At 50.3% G+C, this 22,121-nt stretch overlaps 2 protein-coding genes across 5 annotated transcripts; one reads left to right on the plus strand and one right to left on the minus strand.

Moving 5' to 3' along the window:
- Positions 1-3,967: 3,967 nt before the first annotated feature.
- Positions 3,968-13,644, minus strand: Gnl1 (G protein nucleolar 1 (putative)). The gene is made up of 12 exons (XM_052163939.1): positions 13,383-13,644; positions 12,858-13,023; positions 12,465-12,601; positions 12,201-12,352; positions 12,028-12,099; positions 10,394-10,601; positions 10,160-10,255; positions 9,682-9,876; positions 5,190-5,368; positions 4,948-5,110; positions 4,581-4,721; positions 3,968-4,312 (listed from the first exon to the last, which is right to left on the minus strand). The coding sequence occupies exons 1-12, from the start codon at positions 13,453-13,455 to the stop codon at positions 4,071-4,073; spliced, it is 1,824 nt and encodes a 607-aa protein (XP_052019899.1). The 5' UTR covers positions 13,456-13,644; the 3' UTR covers positions 3,968-4,070.
- Positions 13,645-14,378: 734 nt separating this feature from the next.
- Positions 14,379-20,487, plus strand: Prr3 (proline rich 3). Of its 4 annotated transcripts, none has more exons than XM_052164006.1 (5): positions 14,399-14,494; positions 14,833-14,910; positions 15,180-15,242; positions 18,405-18,695; positions 19,252-20,487. In XM_052164006.1, the coding sequence occupies exons 3-5, from the start codon at positions 15,209-15,211 to the stop codon at positions 19,356-19,358; spliced, it is 432 nt and encodes a 143-aa protein (XP_052019966.1). In that variant the 5' UTR covers positions 14,399-14,494; positions 14,833-14,910; positions 15,180-15,208; the 3' UTR covers positions 19,359-20,487. The 4 variants fall into 4 exon arrangements, with proteins under 4 accessions (XP_052019963.1, XP_052019966.1, XP_052019965.1 ...); XM_052164005.1 differs by having other exon boundaries at positions 14,411-14,494; positions 14,707-14,910; XM_052164003.1 differs by lacking the exon at positions 14,833-14,910 and having other exon boundaries at positions 14,379-14,494.
- The last annotated feature ends 1,634 nt before the right edge of the window (positions 20,488-22,121 follow it).

Consider the following 22,121-nt stretch of genomic DNA (forward strand, 5'->3'; position numbering starts at 1 on the left):
CCTGCCCTTTAGTCTTAGGGTTAAGTTTTTATTTCCGCCCCCCTGACAGAGTCTCATGGTGGGGCTCTAGCTGAACTGGAACTCAGAGATCGACCTCTGCCTCCCAAGCACTGGAATTAAAGGTGTGTCCCACCACATCCAGCTCCATGCCTTAGTTCTTTGTTTTGTTTCCAGTCGGGGTTTCTCTGTTTAACAGCCCTGGAACTCACTCCATAAAATCAGGCTGGCCTCAGACTCACAGAGATTCAACTGCCTCTGCCTCCCGAGTGCTGGAATTAAAAGTGTGTCCCACCACACCTATCTTCATGAGTTAGTTCTTAAAGATCTTTAAAGTGGGGACTGAAGAGCTGGCTCTGGGGTTAAGAGCACTAACTGGGGCCGGGCGTGGTGGCCACACCTGTAATCCCAGCACTTGAAAGGCAGAGGCAGGTGGATTTCTGAGTTTGAGGCCAGCCTGGTCTACAGAGTGAGTTCCAGGACTACACAGAAAAACCCTGTCTTGAAAAACCAAAAAAAGAAAAAAAAAAAAAAAAAAAAAAAGAGCACTAACTGCTCCTCCAGAAGTCCTGAGTTCAATTCCCAGTAACCACATGGTGGCTCACAACCATCTGTAATAGGATTTGATGCTCTCTTCTGGTGTGTACGAAGATATCCACAGTATACTCACATACATTAAATAAATAAATACCCAATGAGAAACCACTTAGGGAAGAGACAGGTGGTCAGATCTTCAAGACAGAAAGGTGGGACCTGTTTCTGTCCAGGGTGGCAAGAACTGTTCTGCTCATGTCCTGGTCATGAAGCAGAGGAGGGAACTCTAGCGTTCTGCTGATGCCCCCTTCTACTGTCTCTAAAGACAGCTACAGTGTACTCATTTATCAACTTATCAATGTGGCCGAAGGCCTCTATAACCTCTCCTTCCTCCTTGTACTCACTGCCCCAGGAACATGTCTTTACCTTCAACACCAATCAATGCAGTCTGGCTTTTCCTGTCTCTCACTTCCTCGGTACCCTGGTTTACTGTTCACGCTACACTGCATGTTTCTCTCCTCTATGGTAGAAACGGCCCCTCGGCTGGAACACACTTCCTGGATCTGCATCTGTGGAACCCCTCTTGCCCAGTTTGGCCTGTGTGAACCTCTCTGTTCCTCTAGGCTGTTTAGTCAGACTCACAGAGACTGGTTGCCCCATCAGTGTTCCTAAAGCACCGGGAACAGCTGACTTCTCTCAGCCTTGCACAACTGCTCGAAGCTCCAGGTTCCAGATGACCAGCACTTACAAAGCCAGCTGTCTATTAACCCTAGTGCTTCAGGACATAGAGGTAGGAAGATTCCTGGAGTTCATTGGCCAGTCATTTTAGCCAATCAATGAGCTCCAAGTCCAGCAATTGATTAACCTAAAGAGAGACTGGGGGCCACTGGTGCCTCCCCTCCACCATGTGCACACTTCCTGAGCAGGGCCCCTGGGGGTCTTCTATCATTCTTCTCCCAGCATTTACCACACTTAAAAAAAAATATTGCTTTCATCACTCAATAAACCATGAGCTCCACAAAGGGCTATTTATCCTTCTTATCAGTTAGCAGTGATTGACAGGCACTAATAACCCAGAGAATGTTCCTTGGGTAAATGAGTCCCGGGGTGGGGGTGGGGGTTCCCAGTACTATTCACTCTAGCTAGCTACATGTGAATAACTAAGTTGTGTTAGCAGTGGTAGCTGGCTGTTCTGTGGTCTGCTCAAGTTAAGACACTGCATTGTAAAAAAATATACAGAGCCGGGCTATGGTGGCGCATGCCTTTAATCCCAGCACTTGGGAGGCAAAGGCAGGTGGATTTCTGAGTTTGAGGCCAGCCTGGTCTACAAAGTGAGTTCCAGGACAGCCGGAACTACACAGAGAAACCCTGTCTTGAAAACAAAACAAAGAAGAATATACAGAATTTGTCCTACAACTTCTGGCCAATAGTCTGCTAACTTTTGTTGGTTCCCTCGTTGGTTGAGGCTGAATGAGTGAACTCACCTGGACCACTCACTCACCGCTCCCTGCTTCAGAATGAGAGCTGCATAAAAGCCCTTACATTAATGAGATTTGATTGTTCTGCCAGACTGGCTAGCCGCATGCAGAGCCCTGTGACACCATGGCCAGGTACCCACTGGTGGACACGACCCAAGCAAGAGGGAGTGAGGAGGATTATGAGAGCAAGAGAGGGCCACTGAACAGACTGCCACGTCCTTCCTCTCGGTCCCTCCCCAGCCACAGGCACTGACAGAGTGCATGGCCTGTCTTCTCCCTGACCTGTCTGTCACTAAGACAGCTCTGTCTGGTATTGTTTTCCTATAAAATGAGCGACGTGGACAGTGACTAGGGCCGCGCCCCACATCATTTGGGAGTGTGCTGCCTCCAGATCCGTGAGTTCCGAGACAGCCTGGTCTACACAGCAAGTCCAGGAATGCAGCAAGAGCCACTCTTTAAAAAAATATTGGGGGCTGGAGAGGTGGCTCAGCGGTGAAGAGCACTGACTGCTCTTCCAGAGGGCCTGAGTTCAAATCCCAGCAACCACATGGTGGCTCACAACCATCCGTATCGAGATCCGATGCCCTCTTCTGGTGCATCTGAAGACAGCTACAGTGTACTTATAATAAATAAATCTTTTTTAAAAGTGCCGACAGTTATTAAATATATATATATTGGTTCGGGTGAGGTCTTCAGCTCAAGTCCACACAGCTTACCATGTCAACTGCACCCCACCCACCCAAATGCCCGTGGAGACCCTCAAGAGTCAACAGAGGGCAGGGGACAGGAGCATCAAGGGGCAGAAACAATGTCCAACTGTTTTGTTTGTGAGGCCAAAGAGCCCTAGAGACTGGATTTTTCTTGATTGTCTTTTCCTTGTTTCTAACATTCTGGGTACATGACTTTCACGCATGTTCACATGCTGTGGTTCTAACTCTGTATGACAGTTCAGGTTACAGGACTCATGTCCTTGTTGGAGCCATTGAAAGGAGTTTTAGGAATGCATGGCCAGGGACCTCAGCCTCTTCTCAACAGAGGTTCCTTTCTTTCTTGGCACTGGAGAACACGGTGCTGACCCGGGCCTGAAGGAGATGCCTCTACAGAGCCGTCCAGCCCCACGCACAGCCCATGCTGCCACTCCCTTTTCACCAAGAACTCAGCCTAGGGTTCTCGTTTCTGCTGGGTACAGAGAACTCCTAAAGATGGCCTCAGCCACCTGCTAACTTCTGAGTCAGGCCTTAAACAGTCTGAACTCCATCCCCAACCAGAGCAAATATGGGCTCAAGAACTGGTTCTACACTAGCTAGCGCTTTTTGCTCCCAGGCTCCGAACGGAATCCGACACTACTTAAAGAGCTGCTCTGCTCCAACAGTAGATGTTGTTTGCTGTAATTAAAGTCTCTGCCTGTACACATTTCATTAATTTTTTTCACAAGCTTTTTGTCATATTTACATTTCAGTATCAATATGTTCCATAATTATAATCCACAGGTCCCCAGAATTTGGAGAACCTTCACACACCCATCTTAATCCCAAAGTCTGTGCTCCATGATGTCTGGGTCTCGACCAGTCCTAGCTCCAGCACCATACAAAGGGTTTTGTACTTAGCACAGTCCCAGACACAGATTTGATAAATGTTCACGGAATTTAGAAAATCCCTAGAAAAAGCTTCCGTGGTGACACACCTCTGTGGCTCCTTCACCCACAAAGCGCTTGTAAAACCAAAGGCCAAGCAACAGGGGCATAGGACTCTGCTGAAGTGCAGGAGGAGGGCTAATTCCAGGTGAGCCTGCTCTAAGACAGCCTCTGTCCACGGGGATTCCTAAAGTGCTATGTGAGAGAGTGGGCAGCGGCCTCGGGCAGCTCTGCTTCCCAACGAGAATGAAGAAAGGCAAAAAGCCTCCCACAGCGGTCAGCCCACACCGGCCGCTCTCACCTCAGGCCACCGGGGGAAGGGGCTACAAAGCAGACAATCTTTATTCACAATCAGGGTGGCAAAGGGAAGACACCTCCAGCTCGGCCCAGAAGCAAGGCTACTGAGGGGCATGGCACCAGGCGGGGCTCAGCACTCATCCTCCCCTAGCAGGGCATATGGGTTTCGGGCCGCCAGGCAGGACCCAGGATCTGAGGTTGGGGTGTCCTCATCTCCTTCTCCCTCCTCATCTGCATCCCGGTCCTCCTCTCCTTCCTCCTCACAGGAGCTGCTCAGTTCCTCCTCTTCCTCCTCCTCCTCATCACCTGCTGGTCCCACTCTGCCCTGTGACAGCACGAGCTCTGCCGTCTCTGCATGAGACTCCCAGGTGCCTGAGGAACACAAACAGACGTCTGAGCAAAAGAGCTGGGGCAGAGGTGAGGACAAAGGCAGTTCTTCAAGTGCTGGCACACACCCCTCACATGATCGCCTATCTGCGTGTCCTCAAGACCCCACAGCCACCTTGCTGAAGCCACGCCACCCATTTGCAGATCAGTAAACCATCACCAGAACTACCAGAGTGACCCTCTCTGTCTGGCCTTGAGGTCTACCTGGAGGCTGGCCCCTTAGCAGGACTGTGGAGAACACATGGGCTCTCACCTCTCTGTTCGCTGTAGCCGGGAGGATGGAAACATAGGCTGAGGCGGCCATCCACTGCCAGGCGAAGGAGGCTGTTGGCTGCTCTGTACACATCGTTTCGAGCTGCCTTGGCCGTTTTATAACCACGTTTCTCTGCCCAAGCTAAACAGAAGAAATAGTAACAGTAAGGGACACCCAGGAACTAGGTTCCAGTGCCGTCAGCCCCATTTCCAATCTTTCCAATGTTCTACACAGTCCAGACAAGAGTTCCTCATTGTGGCTGAGTAAGAAATTTAGGGGCAAGCAGACAACTCCTTCCTTGAGGCCAGAATCTGAGTGGGGAGGACTGGGTAGGCAAGAGACAAAAGGGAGAGGCCATGAAGCCCACCTTCACAGATGTCCCAGGCACACCAGGGATGCTCAGCTGAAGGGTCCTCTGCCTCTGGGTGGCGCAGGTGCAGCAGGGCCTGCACTGGGATTCTGGAGGCTAGGTAGCCCACAGAAGTGTAGGGCTCCTGGATCTGGGCAATGGGGTAGATTCCAGCCAGAACCTACGGAAACAGCACTCAGCACCTTGCGCAGGTCCACCCTCTCTCCTCCCCACCCTGCTCCAGCCCTGCCACAGCATACCTGCAGCTGCCTGGGCAGCAGAGAGGGGAAGACAAGGCCTGGACAGTCACAGAGCTTCACAGAGGGGGTGAGAAAGTAGGTCTGAAAATACCGGGTGTGGCCTGGCGTTCTGGAGACACTCACCACCTTCCGCCCCACCAGTCCATTGATCAGAGAGGACTTCCCCACATTGGGGAAACCTAGAAAGGCAATGCGAAGGACTGTGGGACAGCTCTTAGTTTGGGCCAGAGAAACTGAACAGTAGTTGGGACTGTCAGGAGAACTGTACTCAGAGTAAAGAAGCACCACAGCCAAGGCTGGAGAGATGGTTCAGCGGTTAAGAGCACTGATTCGTCTTCCAAAGGTCCCGAGTTCAATTCCCAGGGACTACATGGTGGCTTACAACCATCCGTAATCAGATCTGATGCCCTCTTCTGGTTATTATTATTAGATATAATAATAAACTTTTGGGGGAAAAAATAGCAGCACAGCTCAAACCATCCTGCCCTGGCCCCCTGCCTACAGCTGTGGTGGCCCCAGGCCATTCCCTAGCCTCTTCGGGATCTGGTCCTCATTTTACAGGACCGAAACTGACCACCCACACTGGTCACAATGTATACAACTGGTAACCAATGTAACACAATGTATACAACCTACTAACCATCACTGACTGTCCAAGGAGATGCCTACTAGCTAACACCCCTCTCATGGCTATGCCACCTTTTTTCTGCCCGAGTGCAGGACCTGCACAGACCTCCCGTCCACTACTCAGGTCCTTAGAACCTAAACTGCTCACTTACGCAGAGCACACTGCTGCCTCACATCTCCTCTTTGACCAGATATGCATCCTTTGGGCTCACTTATCCCTTCATCCCAGTAAGTTCACCTGACTCCAATATGGCAACACTGTGGGGGTTTGAATGAGAACGGCCCCCATAGGCTCATATATTTGAATGCTTGGTCCCCAGCTGGTGGAAACGTTTGGGGATGGATTAGGACAGTGGTTCTCAACCTTCCTAATGCTATGACCTTTTGATACAGTTCCTCATGTTGTGGTGAACCCCATGCATAAAATTATTCTGTTGCTACTTTATAACTACACTTTTGCTACTGTTATGAATCCTGTTGTAAAATCTGTTATGCAGGATATCTCGCGTGCGACCCCCCACAAAAGGGGCCACAATCCACTGGACTAGCAGGTGTGGCCTTGTTGGACAAGGTATGTTACTAGAGGTGGGTTTTGAGGACTCAAAATTCCACCTCAGACTCAATCTCTCTATCTCTGTCTCTCTGGTCTGTTTGTCTGTCAGTCTGTCCGTCCATCCGTCCCTCCTTCCCTCCCTCCCTCCCTCTTACTATGCCTGCTGCTACTATGGTCATGGATTCATGCTCTGAAACTGTAAACAAGCTCCCAATGAGGTATCTTCTTTTACAGCTGCCTTAGTCGTGGTGTCTCTTTACAGCAGTAGAACAGTAAGCTCCACACCATGCAACACTCAGCACATCTACTTTTCTTCTCATCTACCTCCAGGCCCAGGATCCAGCAATCTGGAAGTCCGAGACACTGCCCTTAAACTTCGGGTCCTGGCTTTCCTGCCTCTCAGTCACCTGACAAACGCCCAGCCCTGTGGCATGCCGCTCCATCCACACAGCACTTGAGAGAAGATGCACAAGCTGGCCAGCTCCTTCCAGCACCCTCGTCTCCAGGGAGGCAGAGGAGACAGCTCCCCTCTGACAAGCATGCTTTTCTGTCCTCAGAGTAAAACTCCTAGCCCAGTGTGATGACACATCAAAGGCTGAGGCAGAAGGATAGCTCAAAGTTTGAGAACAGCCTAAACTGCACAGTGAGACTGTTTCAGAAACCTCACATAAAACAATAACAAACTCTAAAGGCTCAGCTCTGTGTGTTACCATTTCCTGAGTTCACCTTGTGACTGCACACTTGATAGTTTGTTTATTTTATATTATGTGCATTGGTGTTTTTGCCTACATGTGTCTGTGTGAAGTCAGATCCCCTAGAACTGAAGTTACAGACAGTGGTGAGCTACTAGTGCATACTGGGAATTGAACCAGAGTCCTCCGGAAGAGCGGCCAGTGGTCTTAATCCCCGAGTCATCTCTCCAGCCCCTTTGACTGAACTCTTGAACACAGACAAAAATACACAGCAGCTTTGGAGAGCCTAGTGCACTGGGCCTGAGCACAGCACATTCCTCGGAGGTGCATCTGCCCACCTCCTAATACAGAGAGCGCCTCATCCTGACTTGGTGAGTATCCTTCCTGCACCCTGGTCTCAAGACCCTCCTGAGCATTCAGGATAAGCCAGTGCCTCTCTGCAGCCTCTGAACTGCACCCAGGTGGACCCATGCAGAGGATGCTGTTTCTGGTGTCTTCCCTCTGGGGTGGCCTCTCCTCCGCCAGCTCCTAGCAGCTGTCAGCCCTGCTTCACAGCCATGAGACTTCAGGCATTGTCCACTTCACTTCCAGACACCTCTTGCTCCCCGTTCTCCTTCTCCGTAGCCCAGGCTAACTGCTGCTCCACCTCAGCCCCCAGCGTTCTCTTCACCTCGTTTCTCCTGTCCCATGGCTTTAAGTACTCTGCATATTTCCCAGTGGCTCCTTGAACTGAAATCCCTACTGCACCCCAAGCCCCAGTTCTCCTAAGCTCCAGACTCCTCGCCCACAGCTATGGAGCCTCTCCACGTGGGACAGCTACCAGCAGCCCCTCAGTTCTCTCCACTCCGCTCTGCAGCCCTTCACACCGGCCTCTCTCCGAATATCTCCACTCAGGAGTCCCAGCTGCAAGGGCTTTTAAAAAAATCAAACAAACAACCTTCGTTGTTCTTTGCTGTCTCTGGTACCATGTGTAGCCACCAGCACGGCCATTTCTGTCCCAGCACCGCATGCCTCTATCACCTCCCTCTGAGCAACTCTTGGGGTGTGTGTGTAGGGCTGGTTTTCCTTTTTCCGTTTTGAGATGGGTCACAACCTGTAGCCCAGGCTGGCCTGGAATTCACCACAGTCCAGGCTGATCTCAAACTCTCACAATCCTCATGCCTTGGCCTAACTTTGGAACCACACCCACTGCTCTCAACAGCTCTTGGCCATCCTCTGGATTCTCACCTTTCCTTCCTGTCCATCTCCCACCATTCACTCAGTAAAGAACAAACTTCTCGATAAAACCAGATCCCGCTGGACGGTGGTGGCTCACGCCTTTAATCCCAGCACTTGGGAGGCAGAGGCAGGCAGATTTCTGAGTTCGAGGCCAGCCTGGTCTACAGAGTGAGTTCCAGGACAGCCAGGGCTACACAGAGAAACCCTGTCTCGAAAGAAAAAAAAAAAAAACAAAACAGATCCTGCCGTTGCACCACTGGCTTGTACTGGAACTGGAACTAAGACCCAAACTGCCAGAGACAGAGGGATGTCTGGGGTTGAGAGAAGTCACAGCCTTTGCAGGACCCAAGATCTGTTCCCAGGACCCACACAGTGGCTTCCAACAGTCCGCAACCCCAACTTTAGGGGATCTACTGCCCTCTTCTAGCCTCTGCAGGAACCAGACACATACATATATGCAGAGAAAGCATCAAACCACAGAGAAAACAAAAATCTAAAACAAAATAAAAGCCCACAAATATCTAAGATACTAATTACCAAAGGCTCTTCTCACCTCTTGTACCCAGATGAGAAAGGGTCTTAGATCTTGTCTCGGTGTGTCTCCTGTACTGCAGTGGTCCTCAGCCTTCCTCACACACATACTGCGGTTTCATTGCTACTTTGCAAATGTAGTTTTTTGCTGTTACAAACTGTAATGTAAGTCCCTAATGTAAAATGGTACGTGACCCCTGTGAAAGGGGCGGTGACCCACAGGGTGAGACCCGCTGCTCACTGAAGCTGAACAGAGCTCTTTTCCTTTCAGAGGCAGAATCTCTGGCCTTGAACTCACAGAAACTTGCCTGCCTCTGCCTGCCAGCACTGGGACTGAAGGTGAGCCCCGCCATGCTGATCTTGTGACAGTTCGTAACCAGGGAGGTACTCCCTGACCACACTGAAAAGGGCTCCAGCCCAGTGGGAGCTGACACGTGCTGCTCTCCTGCTGAGACTTAAGGACCCCTGAACTAGGAACCAGTATCCACAACTGGAAAATGAGCACCTATGGGTCACTAAGAGCACCAGGCACTTCGAGGATTTCACAACACTCACTGCTGTCACCATTACGGCTTGCCCGGCACAGTGAGGCTCAGCAGGTCACTGCTCATCTCCATCTTTGAACTGTGCACCAGCAACCTCATTCTCGAGAGACTCAACAACTTAAGGACTTGCTTGCGTTGACATGGCTAAGAGGAGACAGAACACGGCTACACTGCAGTGGGCACCCTTCTCTGTTCCCTAGGACCAATGACAAAGGCTGGTCTTTGAAGAACCTGAACCTAAGCCCAAAAAGGCCTAGCCCCCTTGTCTACAAATAATGAAAACACAGAGCCTGTGAAGCCACTATGGTGGCCAGCTGAGTCCTCACCTACACAGCCGATAGTCACCACACCATCCTTGTAGCGCTCCCTGGAGGGGCCCATGGGCTCCATCGCTGAGTCAGTCTGCTGCTCTACCAGTACTGCCGGCCCGTCGTCCTCCTCCTCTTCCTCACCAGAGACATTACCCCAGGAGGCCCCGGCCACGTCCCTAGCAATCTTCTCACGCCAGCTGCTCAAGTCCACTGTTTGAAGAAGAAAATAGAGGGGGTATCCGTCACCCCCAGGCCACTATGGATCATTAACGCACAGACGATGCCACCAGCATGCCAGGCATTACGGAGTGCCAATGTGTACTACGGCAGATCAGCGTTTCCCCAGAACATCAAACCAGAAAGGCCCCTGCCCACTCCTGCCTCTCTCCTTCCCACCTTATTCTACAACTTCCCTAAGTATGCACATTAGAGAGGCATCCAGAAATGAGCCCTCGAGCCTCCCCTCCCAAAAGCCCCCTCAAGGACTACGTACCTTTCCCCACAGTGATGGCTTCACAGGCTTTCAGCAACTGCTCTGGCCCCAGTGCCCGAGTCCATCCTTTCCCCCGTCTCCGATTCTTCTTAAAGACTGAGATGAGAGAGTAAAGATGTGCCTCTTTCTCCTGCTGCCCTCAGACCCAAATCAGGTGCCCTTGCCGACCAACCTCTCTGCTCTCTAAGCCCCCTGCTCATCTCAACCCCAACACCTTCTCCGCAGTTCACTCACCACTACCAGGCTCCTGTGGCGTTCGTGTGTCCCGAGGAAAAGAGGTGAACAGAACAATGTGGAGCTGGGGGTAGTGCTGGTGAAAATAATGCTTCCAAGCAACCACAAGAGCTGGCGGGGCCAGGTCCACCTTGTTCAAGACCAGCACCAGGGCCAGTCCAAGCTCTCCAGTTACATACTCGTAAAGTGCTGGTGGGAAGTTCACAACCTGTGACAGAATTGGTAAGAGGACAAGGTGACAAGAAGCCACCCCAGAGTTCGCTGAGCCCGGCTCCCCGACACCAGGCAGGGCTCTGGCTGAAGTAGTTTCTGCAGTCAAAATAGTTACCTAGCCACACCAAGCAGGGAAGGCAAAGCAGGTGCTAATAATAACCTGGCAAGTCTCAGGGAGCTTCCTGCAGGTCATGATGAGAAATGAACGGGAAGTATGACAATACCTTAGCACACTGAGGCGATAAGTCAGGAACAGAAATGGAGACTGGGTAAGAAGTAGCACCTGCTTCTATGTGCACATAACCACGTAGTATACACACATGCATAGCTACATGCATGAGAACACGTGTACGTGTGTACATATCTGTGTTAAGTGTGTATGACTGTGTACATCACATGTGCATGTGACAGCACACAGAAACGTGACCATGAACACTTGTAACTGCATGTGCACATTCATCGAGGGTCACAGAGGTCTAAATGTCCCCCACAGACCTTTCTCCACTGGAAGACAAGTGAAGTCAGGAGGCCAGGATTCACAGGGCTGTCCAGCAGCAGTCTACAAACCTCACCCACTAACATAGGTGGGTCTGTGTCAATCTGCTGGGCTACAGAGGTGACAGACAAAAGGAAGGCACCTCTGAGCTAGGCCCAAGAAGCCCCCAGGTGACTCACAATTCCCTGGAATTCTGTACTGGGACTTGCTACTGGTCTAGCTCTGGCAGGCTGGGAAACAGAGGGTCAGCTGGCCAACAGGGGAACGTCAGGCTAGGACCAGAGATGAATAATAAACTGCTCAGCTCCGCCGGGCGGTGGCGCACGCCTGTAATCCCAGCACTTGGGAGACAGAGGCAGGCGGATTTCTGAGTTCAAGGCCAGCCTGGTCTACAGAGTGAGTTCCAGGACAGCCAGGGCTACACAGAGAAACCCTGTTTCGAAAAACAAAAACAACAACAACAACAAAAAATGCTCAGCTCTTCAGGCTGGGGTGCAGCTCAGTGGTAGAAGCTCAGGCCTAGCGCATGCAAGATGCAAGGCCCAGGGCATCATCCTTGGCACAGCAGAGCAAAACAAAAGGAAAAAACAAGTGGGTTTCTGACAGAAGACTTTAGCAGGAGGTGTAAAAAGAAGAAAGGAAGGAAGATAGCCGTAACCCCAGCACCAAGAAAGGATGGCAAACAGGAGGATCCCTGGGGTTATTTGATGAGTAAGATATCCCATCCCACAATACAAGGTGCCATCCATCACCTGAGGAACACATCCAAAGGTTGACCTCTGTGGCTTCCCAATTCCAAGCATACCTTCTACAAGTGGAATGGCAAGCACCTGCAAATCGGGGCCTTTCACACTAATTCCTGCCTTAGAACACTCTCATAGTAGGATCTCCCCCTTTCCCCTTGCAGACCTCTCCAAGTCCTCACCGGATGGCGGATGTCAGTAATGAGCAGGACGATGTCAGACATCTCTAACACCCGCCACAGCTGCCTCCATGTCTAAAAGATCAGAAGAGAGAGACTGTCTTCAGTCCTTCTGCTGCCCGAACCGGAACACTAAGATCACAGTATGTCCACTCCACTCAGCATGCTACCATCACCTCCAGATTGTGCTCAAAGTAGCTGAGTTTGTCCGAAGTGTATGCCCCATGTATCTTCCCAAGGTATTCCTGGAAGCTCCGCTCCTCTTGGCTCATTAGTTGTTCCTTGGACATCTCATAGCTCCAAGGAGGCCGCCGGGGAAAGTCCAGGACTGAAAATCGAGGAAAAAGACCGAATAAGCATGAGGACTTTTTTGAGCCCCTCCGCTCCTCTCCGCCAGCAAGTTCCCCAAGCTGATGCAAACACAAGTAGCCCTCACTCACCTGAGCCAGGCTGATACACTTCCCGGATATCCAACTCCAGCACTTCAGCACTAACCGGCTGCAACACTTGCTCTCTGGCCGCTCTCTTCCTCCTCTCCACCTCCTCCCGGCTGTCCCGTTCAAAATGCAGCCGGTATCTAAGGGGAGAGGGACCACACATCTAGTAGAGTCTTGTGACAATCTCCTCTTCTGACCAGAAAACTTTGCAAAGCTTCCTCTCCTGGTTGTTCAGGTCCCCTCTAAAACAAACTTTTGACAGCAAGATTGTGGCTCATCCTGGGATGAACCACCTTGGCTTCCGGCCTCACCAGTTCCACTTTCGAGCCTTCTTCAGAAGCTTTCCCTAGGAGTGAGAGCAGGGAACCGCGGCCAGCGCCCTTTTCCTAGGCTTACCGGTTGGGGTCGTAGCCTCTGGGCCCCAGGCCCTGGGAAGGTTGCTGGTTGAGCCTGCGGATATGATGGGTCACGGATTCCCCATCCGACGTGTCCGTCTGCTCCTCCCGCCGCTCCCGGCTACCGCTGCGGCTGTTGGAACTGGAGCGAAGCCCATCTTGGAGCCCTGAGGGGAGGGGCCGGTGATGCCAGTATAGACCGGCTCTTAGGGTACCTCAAGACCCCAGAGCCGGTAGGATAAGCTCTTCTTCAGCCTCCCCAACTTCTCCAGGAGCTCCATCCTCCCAACCCCGCGCCCCAATCCCCTCCCGGATGGGCCTGGAGGTCGTCACAGCGCCCCGTAGCAGCAGCAGCAGCAGAATTTCCCATCCCCCACCCTCTACCACCCCCCCCCGTCCCGCCACTGCGGGAAACCCCCACTGTGGCAGCCCACGCGGGATCGCGAGAGCCCACCCACCCCCCGCCCGCGGTGCGGCGACACAGCCCTCCTCCAGAGCTGCGCAGCGGCCCCGCCCCCTCCCTGACCTCGCTTCCGCTCCCGCTTGTCCTGCAGCTGCTTCTTCTTCTGCTTCACGCTAAAGGGCTTCTTCCTCGGCATGGCCTCAGAGCCCCGGCCCGCCCTCCGCCGAGCTCCCCGCCGCCGCAACTGACTCCCCCGGGCAGCCCCCACCGGCGGCCCGGGGCCCTGGGGAGGCGGGGCCGCGGTGACGTCAGCGGCGGGCGGCGGGGAGCGGGGCGGCCGGGATGCAAGCCGCACGTGAGAGCTCGCGGCTCCGGGATGCACGGTGCGGCTAGCGGGAGGCGCGCGTGGGAGGCCTGAGCCGACTCCGTCACGGGCTCTACCAAGTGGCAGTCGCGGGAGGGGAGACGCGTGTCATCGACGCCCGGCGCTCCCGGGAGCTGCCACTCACCTGGCGGGGGCCGGGCGAGGGGGCGAGGACACGCCCCACCGCGCGGCAGCCGGGGGTGGCGGGGTAGGGTGGGGTGATGGCCCCTGGCAGGGTAGCCGAAGCAGCGCGGCTGCGCTGGCTGCCCTGTAGACTGGCCTGCGGCGACAGGACTCAGTCAGGAGGATGCCGAAGAGGCAGGTTCACTGGCCGCACGTGCGAGCGCGAGTGAGAAGAAATAGCGAGCGGGACAAGGACTTTTGGAGAGAGGTCAGAGAGCACGGAGTTGTGGCTGTAGGCGTTGCCATGGTAACTGGGGACCGGATGTGGCGATCTTGGGATGCGACAGGCCCCTCGAGTGCCGCCCGAGGCCCGAAGCCTGTCCAGTGTCTCACCGTAATGCGGTGATGCTTTCCCACGTTGGAGAAGAACTGCACACGGGGAGCAGAGCTTCCCCACGCGCGGCAGCGTGAGCGACGCACCTTGCAGGAGCGAACGGCCGCAGTACATCCACCACCTCCCGGAAGTGTCATGGCGCGAACCTTGGTCACCCGGCCCACCGCCCACCCGGAAGCGGAAGGAACGCTAGTGTGCCCCTTCCTCACTGCCCTCCAAATCCTGCTGCAGCCATTGCCGCAGCCGCTATGCCGAAACGAAAGAAGCAGGACCAGCAGCAGCAGCAGCCGCCGCAGCATCTCGCACTGTCCGAGCGGGACGAGCCTGGAGACGAGGAGGATGAGCGCCCCACGGGTGAGGGGCAGAGCGTGCACATGCCTGTCTGCGGGCCAGGGGCTAGGCGAGAATGAAGTGCGGGGGAGGAGGCTCCAACGGAAGGAGGAAGGGCGCACGCGTGGAGGTGGGGTGGGGTGTGGTGGGGGAGGGCTGCTGGTGGAACCTGGATTGAGGGCTTCGCTTGCTTGAACCCTCAACCTCAGTCTGGCTCCTAATCCTTTCTGGAGAAGGCAGGGGAGGTGGCGGCTAAACATCTGGCCTGCGCAACCGCAGAATGGCGGGGGAGAGGGACGGCAGCGATATTACAGATTGTGATGACCAGGAAGACAATTTGTGACCACACTTCCACTGGTTAGGTCAAAGTGCAGCCTTCTGTGAACTACTCCCCCGAGGGAAGGAGAGGAGAAAAAAACTATGATGGGCCAACAGTTAAGGTGAGGGATTGGGGTATGTGGAATCACTGGGCATGTTGTGGATGCAGCACTGTGAGGAAAGAGCTGTTAGAGACCTCTGTTACCCTCTGATGGAATCTCAAACAACTCTGCAGAGGGACGGGCAGATGGACGGGGTGAGAGCTTGCGGCACTGCTGAGTGGACATATGACTTTACTGGCTAAAAACTGAGTGTTAAAGACCAGGGTGTAAGAACAGGTGATCCGTCCTTTGCACCGTTCTGATGACCGTGTTTTCACGTCTGCTCTTAGGACCACCCAGCCTTCTGGGCCCTCCCCCCATGGCTAATGGAAAGCCTGGTGATCCCAAGTCAGGTGAGGAGAAATTGGGCTCTGATTCATGTGTTTTAAACCCTGGAGAGGGGACGGAGGAAAATCAAAGACTTTTAAAACAAAATCCAAGGATTGTGTACCTAAATGAGGGGATCATATACTAACCGTTTGGAAACACTGTGTTGTTAAAATGTTACTTTCCTTCTAGATTAAACTCCTAAGTCATCTCTATTTGTGTGTAGAAATAAACATTTTCCATTATAGAGGCTCTAAATGGGACACTACCAAAACCAAAGCGGGAGGGCATAGCAAGATTTGGTGAAAAGCTGCAGTGGCTATGACAATAAAAAACATAAGTTTTTAGTTCATTGAGAGACTGGTGGAAGGATCAGGAGTTCCTTGCCAGCCTCTCCTACATAGCAAATTTGAGACCAGCTACCCTGGGCTACATCTGAGTGGAATCAGAAGCCTGTAGATATACGAACACAGAATTCTGTGTAAAGATGAAATCAAAGAAGTGGTTCTGCAGTAAGCAATGTTGCCTCAACTGGACTTTTTTTTTGTGTGTGTGTGTGTGTGTGTGAAAATTACAAACTTTGACTTTATTGTAGTAGTACCAAATAACATCAATTCTCAATGGACTGTAAAATAAACATTCTTATAAAAAGTAATTGTGTCTCATGGTCTTAGAGTAGGTAAGAGTTTGTAAACAACACACAGACCAGGCATAGTAGCAGCAGGAAAGCTTAGAGTTCAGGGTTAGCCTGGCCTGTATAAGACACTGTCTCTAAAAGTAAAACTAAAAAGAGGAGGAGGAGGAGGAGTGGTACTGTGAGAGGTGGTTCAGTTGATAAAGTACTTCAAAAGCATGAGGACCTGATTTCAGATCTTAGCAACCAAGTTTAAAAAAAAAAAAAAAAAAAGCCCTGGGCCCAACAGTGATGATAAGGCAGAGGTAGACAGATTCTAGGGCTTGCTGGCTAGCAAGTATAGCTGAATCAGAATGTTCCAGGTTCAGTGAGATCCTGCTAGCCTCTGGATACACACACACAGAGAATGAGAACACATATATGTTAATCATAAAGGAAGTGTTTATAAATGAACTACATCTAATAACAGACTTGAATTAATCAGATAATACTGTTAACTAAATAGACATGGAACCATGTAACTACTATTTGTAGTGTGGAACTTTGTTAGAAAAATAAAATTAGCCTAGCCTGGTAGCATATGTCTACAATTTTGAAAGGTAGGGGAGAATTGTTGTGTTATGAGGCTAGCATGGGCTACATAGAGACCTTATTTTAAAAAGTAAGTACAGTTCTGCTTCTGAGTTTATATTTACAAGAACTGAAAGCATAGTTTTTGGGGTTTGTTTTTTGTTGTTGGAATTTTTTTATTTTATTTTATTTTTTTGGTTTTTATTTATTTGCAACGGGGTCTTGCTATGTAGCCTTTGGCTGTTTGGAACTCATTATACAGACCGCACTAGACTTGAATGCAGAGAGAATCTGCTTGCCTCTGACTTTGGATTAAAGTCAGGCACCACCAGGCTTGTCTTTTTGTCTTGTTTTTTTGTTTTGTTTTGTTTTGTTTTGTTTTTTGAGAGAGTTGTTATGTAGCCCATTCCATCAAGCTAAAAAAATATATATACGCATTCAGTGGAATATTGTTTAGAAAAAGGAAGAAAATGTTGTTAGCAGTGCTGCATGGGTGAACCTGAGCACACTATGTTAAGAAAGTGGGCACATAAAGATAAACACATGAGCTATCTGAGGTCAGACTCATAGAAACAGACTGTGGGCTACTGGGGCTGTTGGAGATGTAAGGAAAGGGGTTAGTTAAAGGTTTCTGGTTTCATCTCGGGTTTACAATAAAAGGTTCTGGTATTCTGTTTCCCAACAGATGAACTTACCGTATTGAACCATATATTTATTTAATAGTTGAGGTGAGTCAGGCTGACAAGATGGCTCTGCAAGTCAAAGTGCTTGCCACCAAGCCCAACAGTCTGACTTTAATCCTTGGGCCCCAAGTAGTTCAGGAACCAAATTCCACAATTTGTCTCTCTTTCTCTCTCTCACACACACACACATGCAGCATGATATCTGTGTACACATCCCCAACACACACAAATAAGATCTGAAACTTGAGAAATCTATTTTTTCAGGCTAAAGAGATTGCTGTTGGAGAGAACCTGAGGTTCATTTTTAGCACCGCATGGTCTAGTGGAACTAGGCGTCTCATAGGTCTTATTCCCCGCCTTTTTTGGCCTGCAGGAACACCTGACACACATGTGATATGTGAGCATACATATATATTTTGGTTTCTCACACAATAAAACAAATGAGAAAGTTTGACCCACCCAATGCTTGGAAGTTATAGAGCCACCTCTGAGGGGAGTATAAAAGTTGATACACCACTCCAAAACTGTGTTTAATAAGATTAAAATTGAATACACTTCGTTTTGTTTTGTTTTGTTTTTCGAGACAGGGTTTCTCTGTGTAGCCCTGGCTGTCCTGAAACTCACTCTAGACCAGGCTGGCCTCGTACTCAGAAATCTGCCTGTCTCTGCCTCCCAAGTGCTGGGATTAAAGGCATGCGCCACCACTGACCAGCCAAATACACTATTCTTACTGAGCAATTCCTCTGCCACATGAGGTCTGAACAGAAACTTATACTACACATAGAAATGTTCGTAGTATTGTTTATTGTGGCTGCACAGTTAATACCAACATGTCCATCAGTATAGCACATTAGTCTGTGACATTTTTTTTACACTTAAAAAAAAAAAAATCAACTACCGACCCAGACAACTTGACTCTCATGATAAACAGAAGAGGCCAGAGTTCAGAACCAGGTAGATGCACAACCTGTCTTGTTAGAAGTCAGGATGGTGGCAACCTTCCAGGGGAGGAAAGGGTGTATAGATGGATGGATGGCTTTTCCGAGGCTGGAGATTTACTCAGTGATAAGAGCAGTCAGCTGCCTAGCATGCACAAGGTCCTAGGGTTACTTTCCCACACCAGGGGCTGAAAAGTGCTCAGAAAGCATATCTCTTTACGCAGGCCATGGAAACCCAGGTGAAGATGTTCCCTTGTGTACTTTAAAAGTGGTGTGTCAGAGTGTTTGCTGTAGTAAGCCGGGGAGGAGCTTTCGCCAGAACTAAGCTGCCCAGCAATCACCTCCCTGTCTTTCTCTCTCTAGCTTTCCACAGGGGTCCTCCAGGATCAAGGGGACCGATGATTCCACCACTGCTGAGTCTCCCACCTCCTCCCCGGGGTAGAGGCTACATTCGTGGAGGCCTTGGTCCTCGATCTAGCCCATATGGTCGTGGTTGGTGGGGTATCAATACTGAACCTCCTTTTCCTGGGCCAGGCCATGGGGGTCCCTCTAGGGAAAGCTTTTACAAAGAGGCAAGAAATCCACGAAGGCTCAGAAGCTGGTCTCTTGTCAAGACTACCTACCCACCTAAGGATAGCCCCCAGATAATGGAAGGTAAGGCCCACTTTATGTTTGTCCTATCGCCTGTGTGCCAGCAGGCCTGGGAAATCTTTGGGCTCTCACCAAGCAGCCCTGAGAATTAATGCAGGGCCTCCTCCATGTTGAGGAGTCCTAGCACCGAACTACCGGCTTCTTAGCTGCCCTAAGAGGTACAATAGCCCTGAATGCTTTTCTTCCCACAGAAAGACTGTCTTTCCAAAATATGTGGCGGTCTGCGAGTCTTGCTCAGTGATTGAGCAAGGTGTGTATCATGCCTGAGGCCCTGTGTTCCATCCCTAGCACCAAAAAGAAAAAGAAAAAGCCAAAATACTTGTAAACAGTGTATGATAGAAACCTTGGCTTTCTCTCTGCATTCTATTACATTTTCTTTTTTAGGATTTTTGGGGTGTCAGGATGGAAGAGTTGTGTTTGACTGGGGGCAGGGGGACAAGTTGGCTTCAAACTTGCGGCAGTCTTCTGTCTCGGCCTTCAGAATGCTGGGACCACAGATGGTGAGCTACCTCACCCAGCTCTTATGAGGTTTTAAGCTGATGTTTTCTCTTATTCACAGATAAGTCTGACCGCCCTGTCTGCCGACACTTTTCTAAGAAGGGCCACTGTCGATATGAAGACCATTGTGCCTTCTACCATCCAGGAGTCAACGGACCTCCTCTGTGAGACTGTGCCTTCCCACCCAGGCTAGAAGGAGCCCTCTGACCTAGTGGCCATGCATTCTCTGTGGCTCCATTATAGCTACTTGAAGGCTTTTCTGTCACCTTCAGGCACTGACACATCTACCCCTTTCATCATCTCTCCCATTTGGGATCCAGAGTGTGATTGTCACTGGTGCACAGTGCACACTGTCTTCTGATCCAGGCTGTAGAGACCCTTCAGGACCCCATCTTGCTACCTTCCACTGCCTCCTGGATCTGCCCCTCTGCCAAATGACTGCTCAACAGGAAACCTTTGGTGCTGTTTCTTGTGCATTTGTCCACCTGTCCCTCAGTATCGCCCTCAGTTCCCAAGCACCCTGGAGCAGTCTCTTATCCTCTCGCTGCTTGTTTTAAGTCCTTTCACGTAAACCCCAGTGTTCGCAGCTGCCAGGAAGTGCACCAGGTTGTCTGGCCTTGAGGTCAAGTTTGAGTGACTGGTACAGACTTGCTCCCCAAACAGCCTCCACCTGCTTTTGGACGTCCTAGTTTCTGTCTGTAGCATGAGCCCCACTGCTAAGGCCTGTGGTCACTGTGCTTTGTGAAACTGTACGCCCTTTGTAGCCTTCCTCAGTGTCTGTGGCGTTTTTGTGACTTCCCAACACTAGAGTAAGTTTTTCTGCCAAATCAAGTGAGGCTCTTGGTGCCCTCTAGAGTTCACCTACCTCCCAACACGGGAGGATGTGAGACTTTTCAGACTGCCTCCCCATCGTGCCCTCTCCTGGTGTTGGGCATTCTGGGTCTGACTGAGCAATGTCTTGGAAAGCCTCTGGCAGGCCTCCCCACACAGCTTCCGCCTGGCCTGTTTTAGTTAGGCTCTGTCATTGTGAGGCCACCGGCCCTTTGATTTGACATTGTGAATCTCCACGTGTCTCTGGATGGAACCTGAACTGTACTGTCATCTCTCTGACCCTCTTATACTTCCGTGGCACTGTGTGTTTTCTGTGAAAACGGCAGTGCACATGTTGGGTTTTGAACAGGCCCTAAGGAAGTGGGTCAGGAGGTGTGTGCGCAAGAGAGAGCTGTTGGAGAACTAAGAATGATTTTTTTTCTTTTTAACTTTTTTTTATATTAGTAATAAACAGTGGAAACCGGTATTTTCTCTCATTTCTCTGTTTTAATCTTTGCAGGTGCAGGGGAGCCTTCTTTGAAACTGCTAGGGAATCCATTCCCTTCAGTTTATCAGAAGCAAAAGTTGCACTCTGGAAAGGGTTGTGGTAGGGAGAGCAGATCAGATAGTGGCATGGAGCTGAGGGCTGAAGGATGCACAGAGGAGAAGTGGGTGGAGGAGTCTCGGCGGTGCCTAGGAATAGTTCCTGGAGGCCTAAGGTTTGCCTGTTAGGATTTTGGGTTTTTTGTTGTTGTTGTTGTTTTGTTTTGTTTTGGTCTGAATGCAAAATCAGAAGAAAGGCTCACTTAAGATTTATTTTGTGATATTTTTCCCTTGTATATTAAATCATGTAATTCACATGAACTCTGTAGATGATGATATCAGACTTTGTAATGGCTTTATGTTTCACCGTTGAAAGGTTGGACATGCCTGTCTACTCAGGCTGGGGAACAGACTTAGAAATGGAGATTTTAAAAAAAGATTTTAGATTTATTTACTATTTTATGTTTATGAATATTTTGCCTCCCTGTATATATGTGTACCGTGTGTGCCTGCTACCTGTGAAAGTCAGAAGAATGCATCAGAATCCCTGGGATAACAGATACAGGTTGTTGTGAGCCACCATGTGGGTGCTGGGAATTGAACCTTGGGTTATCTATAAGAGCAACACGTGCACTTGATACAATGAGCCATGTCTCCAGCACCAGAAATGACAGAAATGGGGCCAGAGAGACCTCTGCTTTAAAAGCATTTGCTCTTGATGAGAACCTGAGTGTTATCCAGGACTTACAGCAGCTTACAGCTGCTTGTAACTCTAGTTCTTGGGAATTTGGTGCCCTCTTTTGCCCTCTTGGGGACCATGCACATACCCAGTGCACTTAAGCATGTAAAATTTTTTTAGACAGTCAAAGATTAAGCTTGGAGGTACATCAACATTAGAACCCCAGGGGCAGAGGCACCAGTAAAAGAGGGAGGAGCAGTCCACTAGAGAAAAAGTATGTGGAGAAATGGAAAATGACCACCTACATCAGATGTGCTAGGACATGGCTTCTGATCTGTTGATCCTGGAAAATGAATTGTGACAGAAGCATCATGGGGGCCGGGACTGTAGCTCAGCAGGTAGGACATTTGCCTAGTATGTAAATCTGCCTTAGGTTCCACTCTTGCACCATATAAATAAACCAGGCACATTAACACAGGTGTGTAATCTCAAAACTCAGGAGAGAGACACAGCCTGGTCTATAGAATGACTTCCAAGCAGCCAGGGATACCCAGAGAAGCCCTATCTCAAAATGCCTCCCCTCAAAAAAAAAAAAAAAAAAAGTCTCTCAGAACTTACCAGTAACTGCTCATTGCTTGCTGTTTTATGTGCAATTACAATAGGTCAATTAACAGCAAAATTATCACACACCAACACCCAAAAAACTCCAGGTTCCACTGCACAATCGTTATTGGGGTGGAGTTCCTTGGTTATATCTGTACACTTGGGTATTTAGTGACATATCAATTGACCAAGGGCCAGTAAGGTTACACTTTCCTAAATCGACAGGCTGTGGTGTACAGTTTACAGTATGTAGTATTAGAAAGAGGATTAGAAAGTAGTGGAGAATGGTTGAAAAG

Source organism: Apodemus sylvaticus, chromosome 19 (genome assembly GCF_947179515.1).
Source record: "Apodemus sylvaticus chromosome 19, mApoSyl1.1, whole genome shotgun sequence".
Lineage (NCBI taxonomy): Eukaryota > Metazoa > Chordata > Mammalia > Rodentia > Muridae > Apodemus > Apodemus sylvaticus.

Excerpts from the sequence above, each read along its gene's own strand:
- Gnl1 (XM_052163939.1), bottom strand. The coding sequence starts at position 13,455 with ATGCCGAGGAAGAAGCCCTTTAGCGTGAAGCAGAAGAAGAAGCAGCTG. Across the intron at positions 10,256-10,393 it reads GCCACAGGAGCCTGGTAGTG|TCTTTAAGAAGAATCGGAGA; the intron begins GTGAGTGAACTG and ends CTCTCATCTCAG. Across the intron at positions 5,369-9,681 it reads GGTGACTATCGGCTGTGTAG|GTTTCCCCAATGTGGGGAAG; the intron begins GTGAGGACTCAG and ends TTGCCTTTCTAG.
- Prr3 (XM_052164003.1), top strand. The coding sequence starts at position 14,389 with ATGCCGAAACGAAAGAAGCAGGACCAGCAGCAGCAGCAGCCGCCGCAG. Across the intron at positions 14,495-15,179 it reads GGAGGATGAGCGCCCCACGG|GACCACCCAGCCTTCTGGGC; the intron begins GTGAGGGGCAGA and ends GTCTGCTCTTAG. Across the intron at positions 18,696-19,251 it reads TAGCCCCCAGATAATGGAAG|ATAAGTCTGACCGCCCTGTC; the intron begins GTAAGGCCCACT and ends TCTTATTCACAG.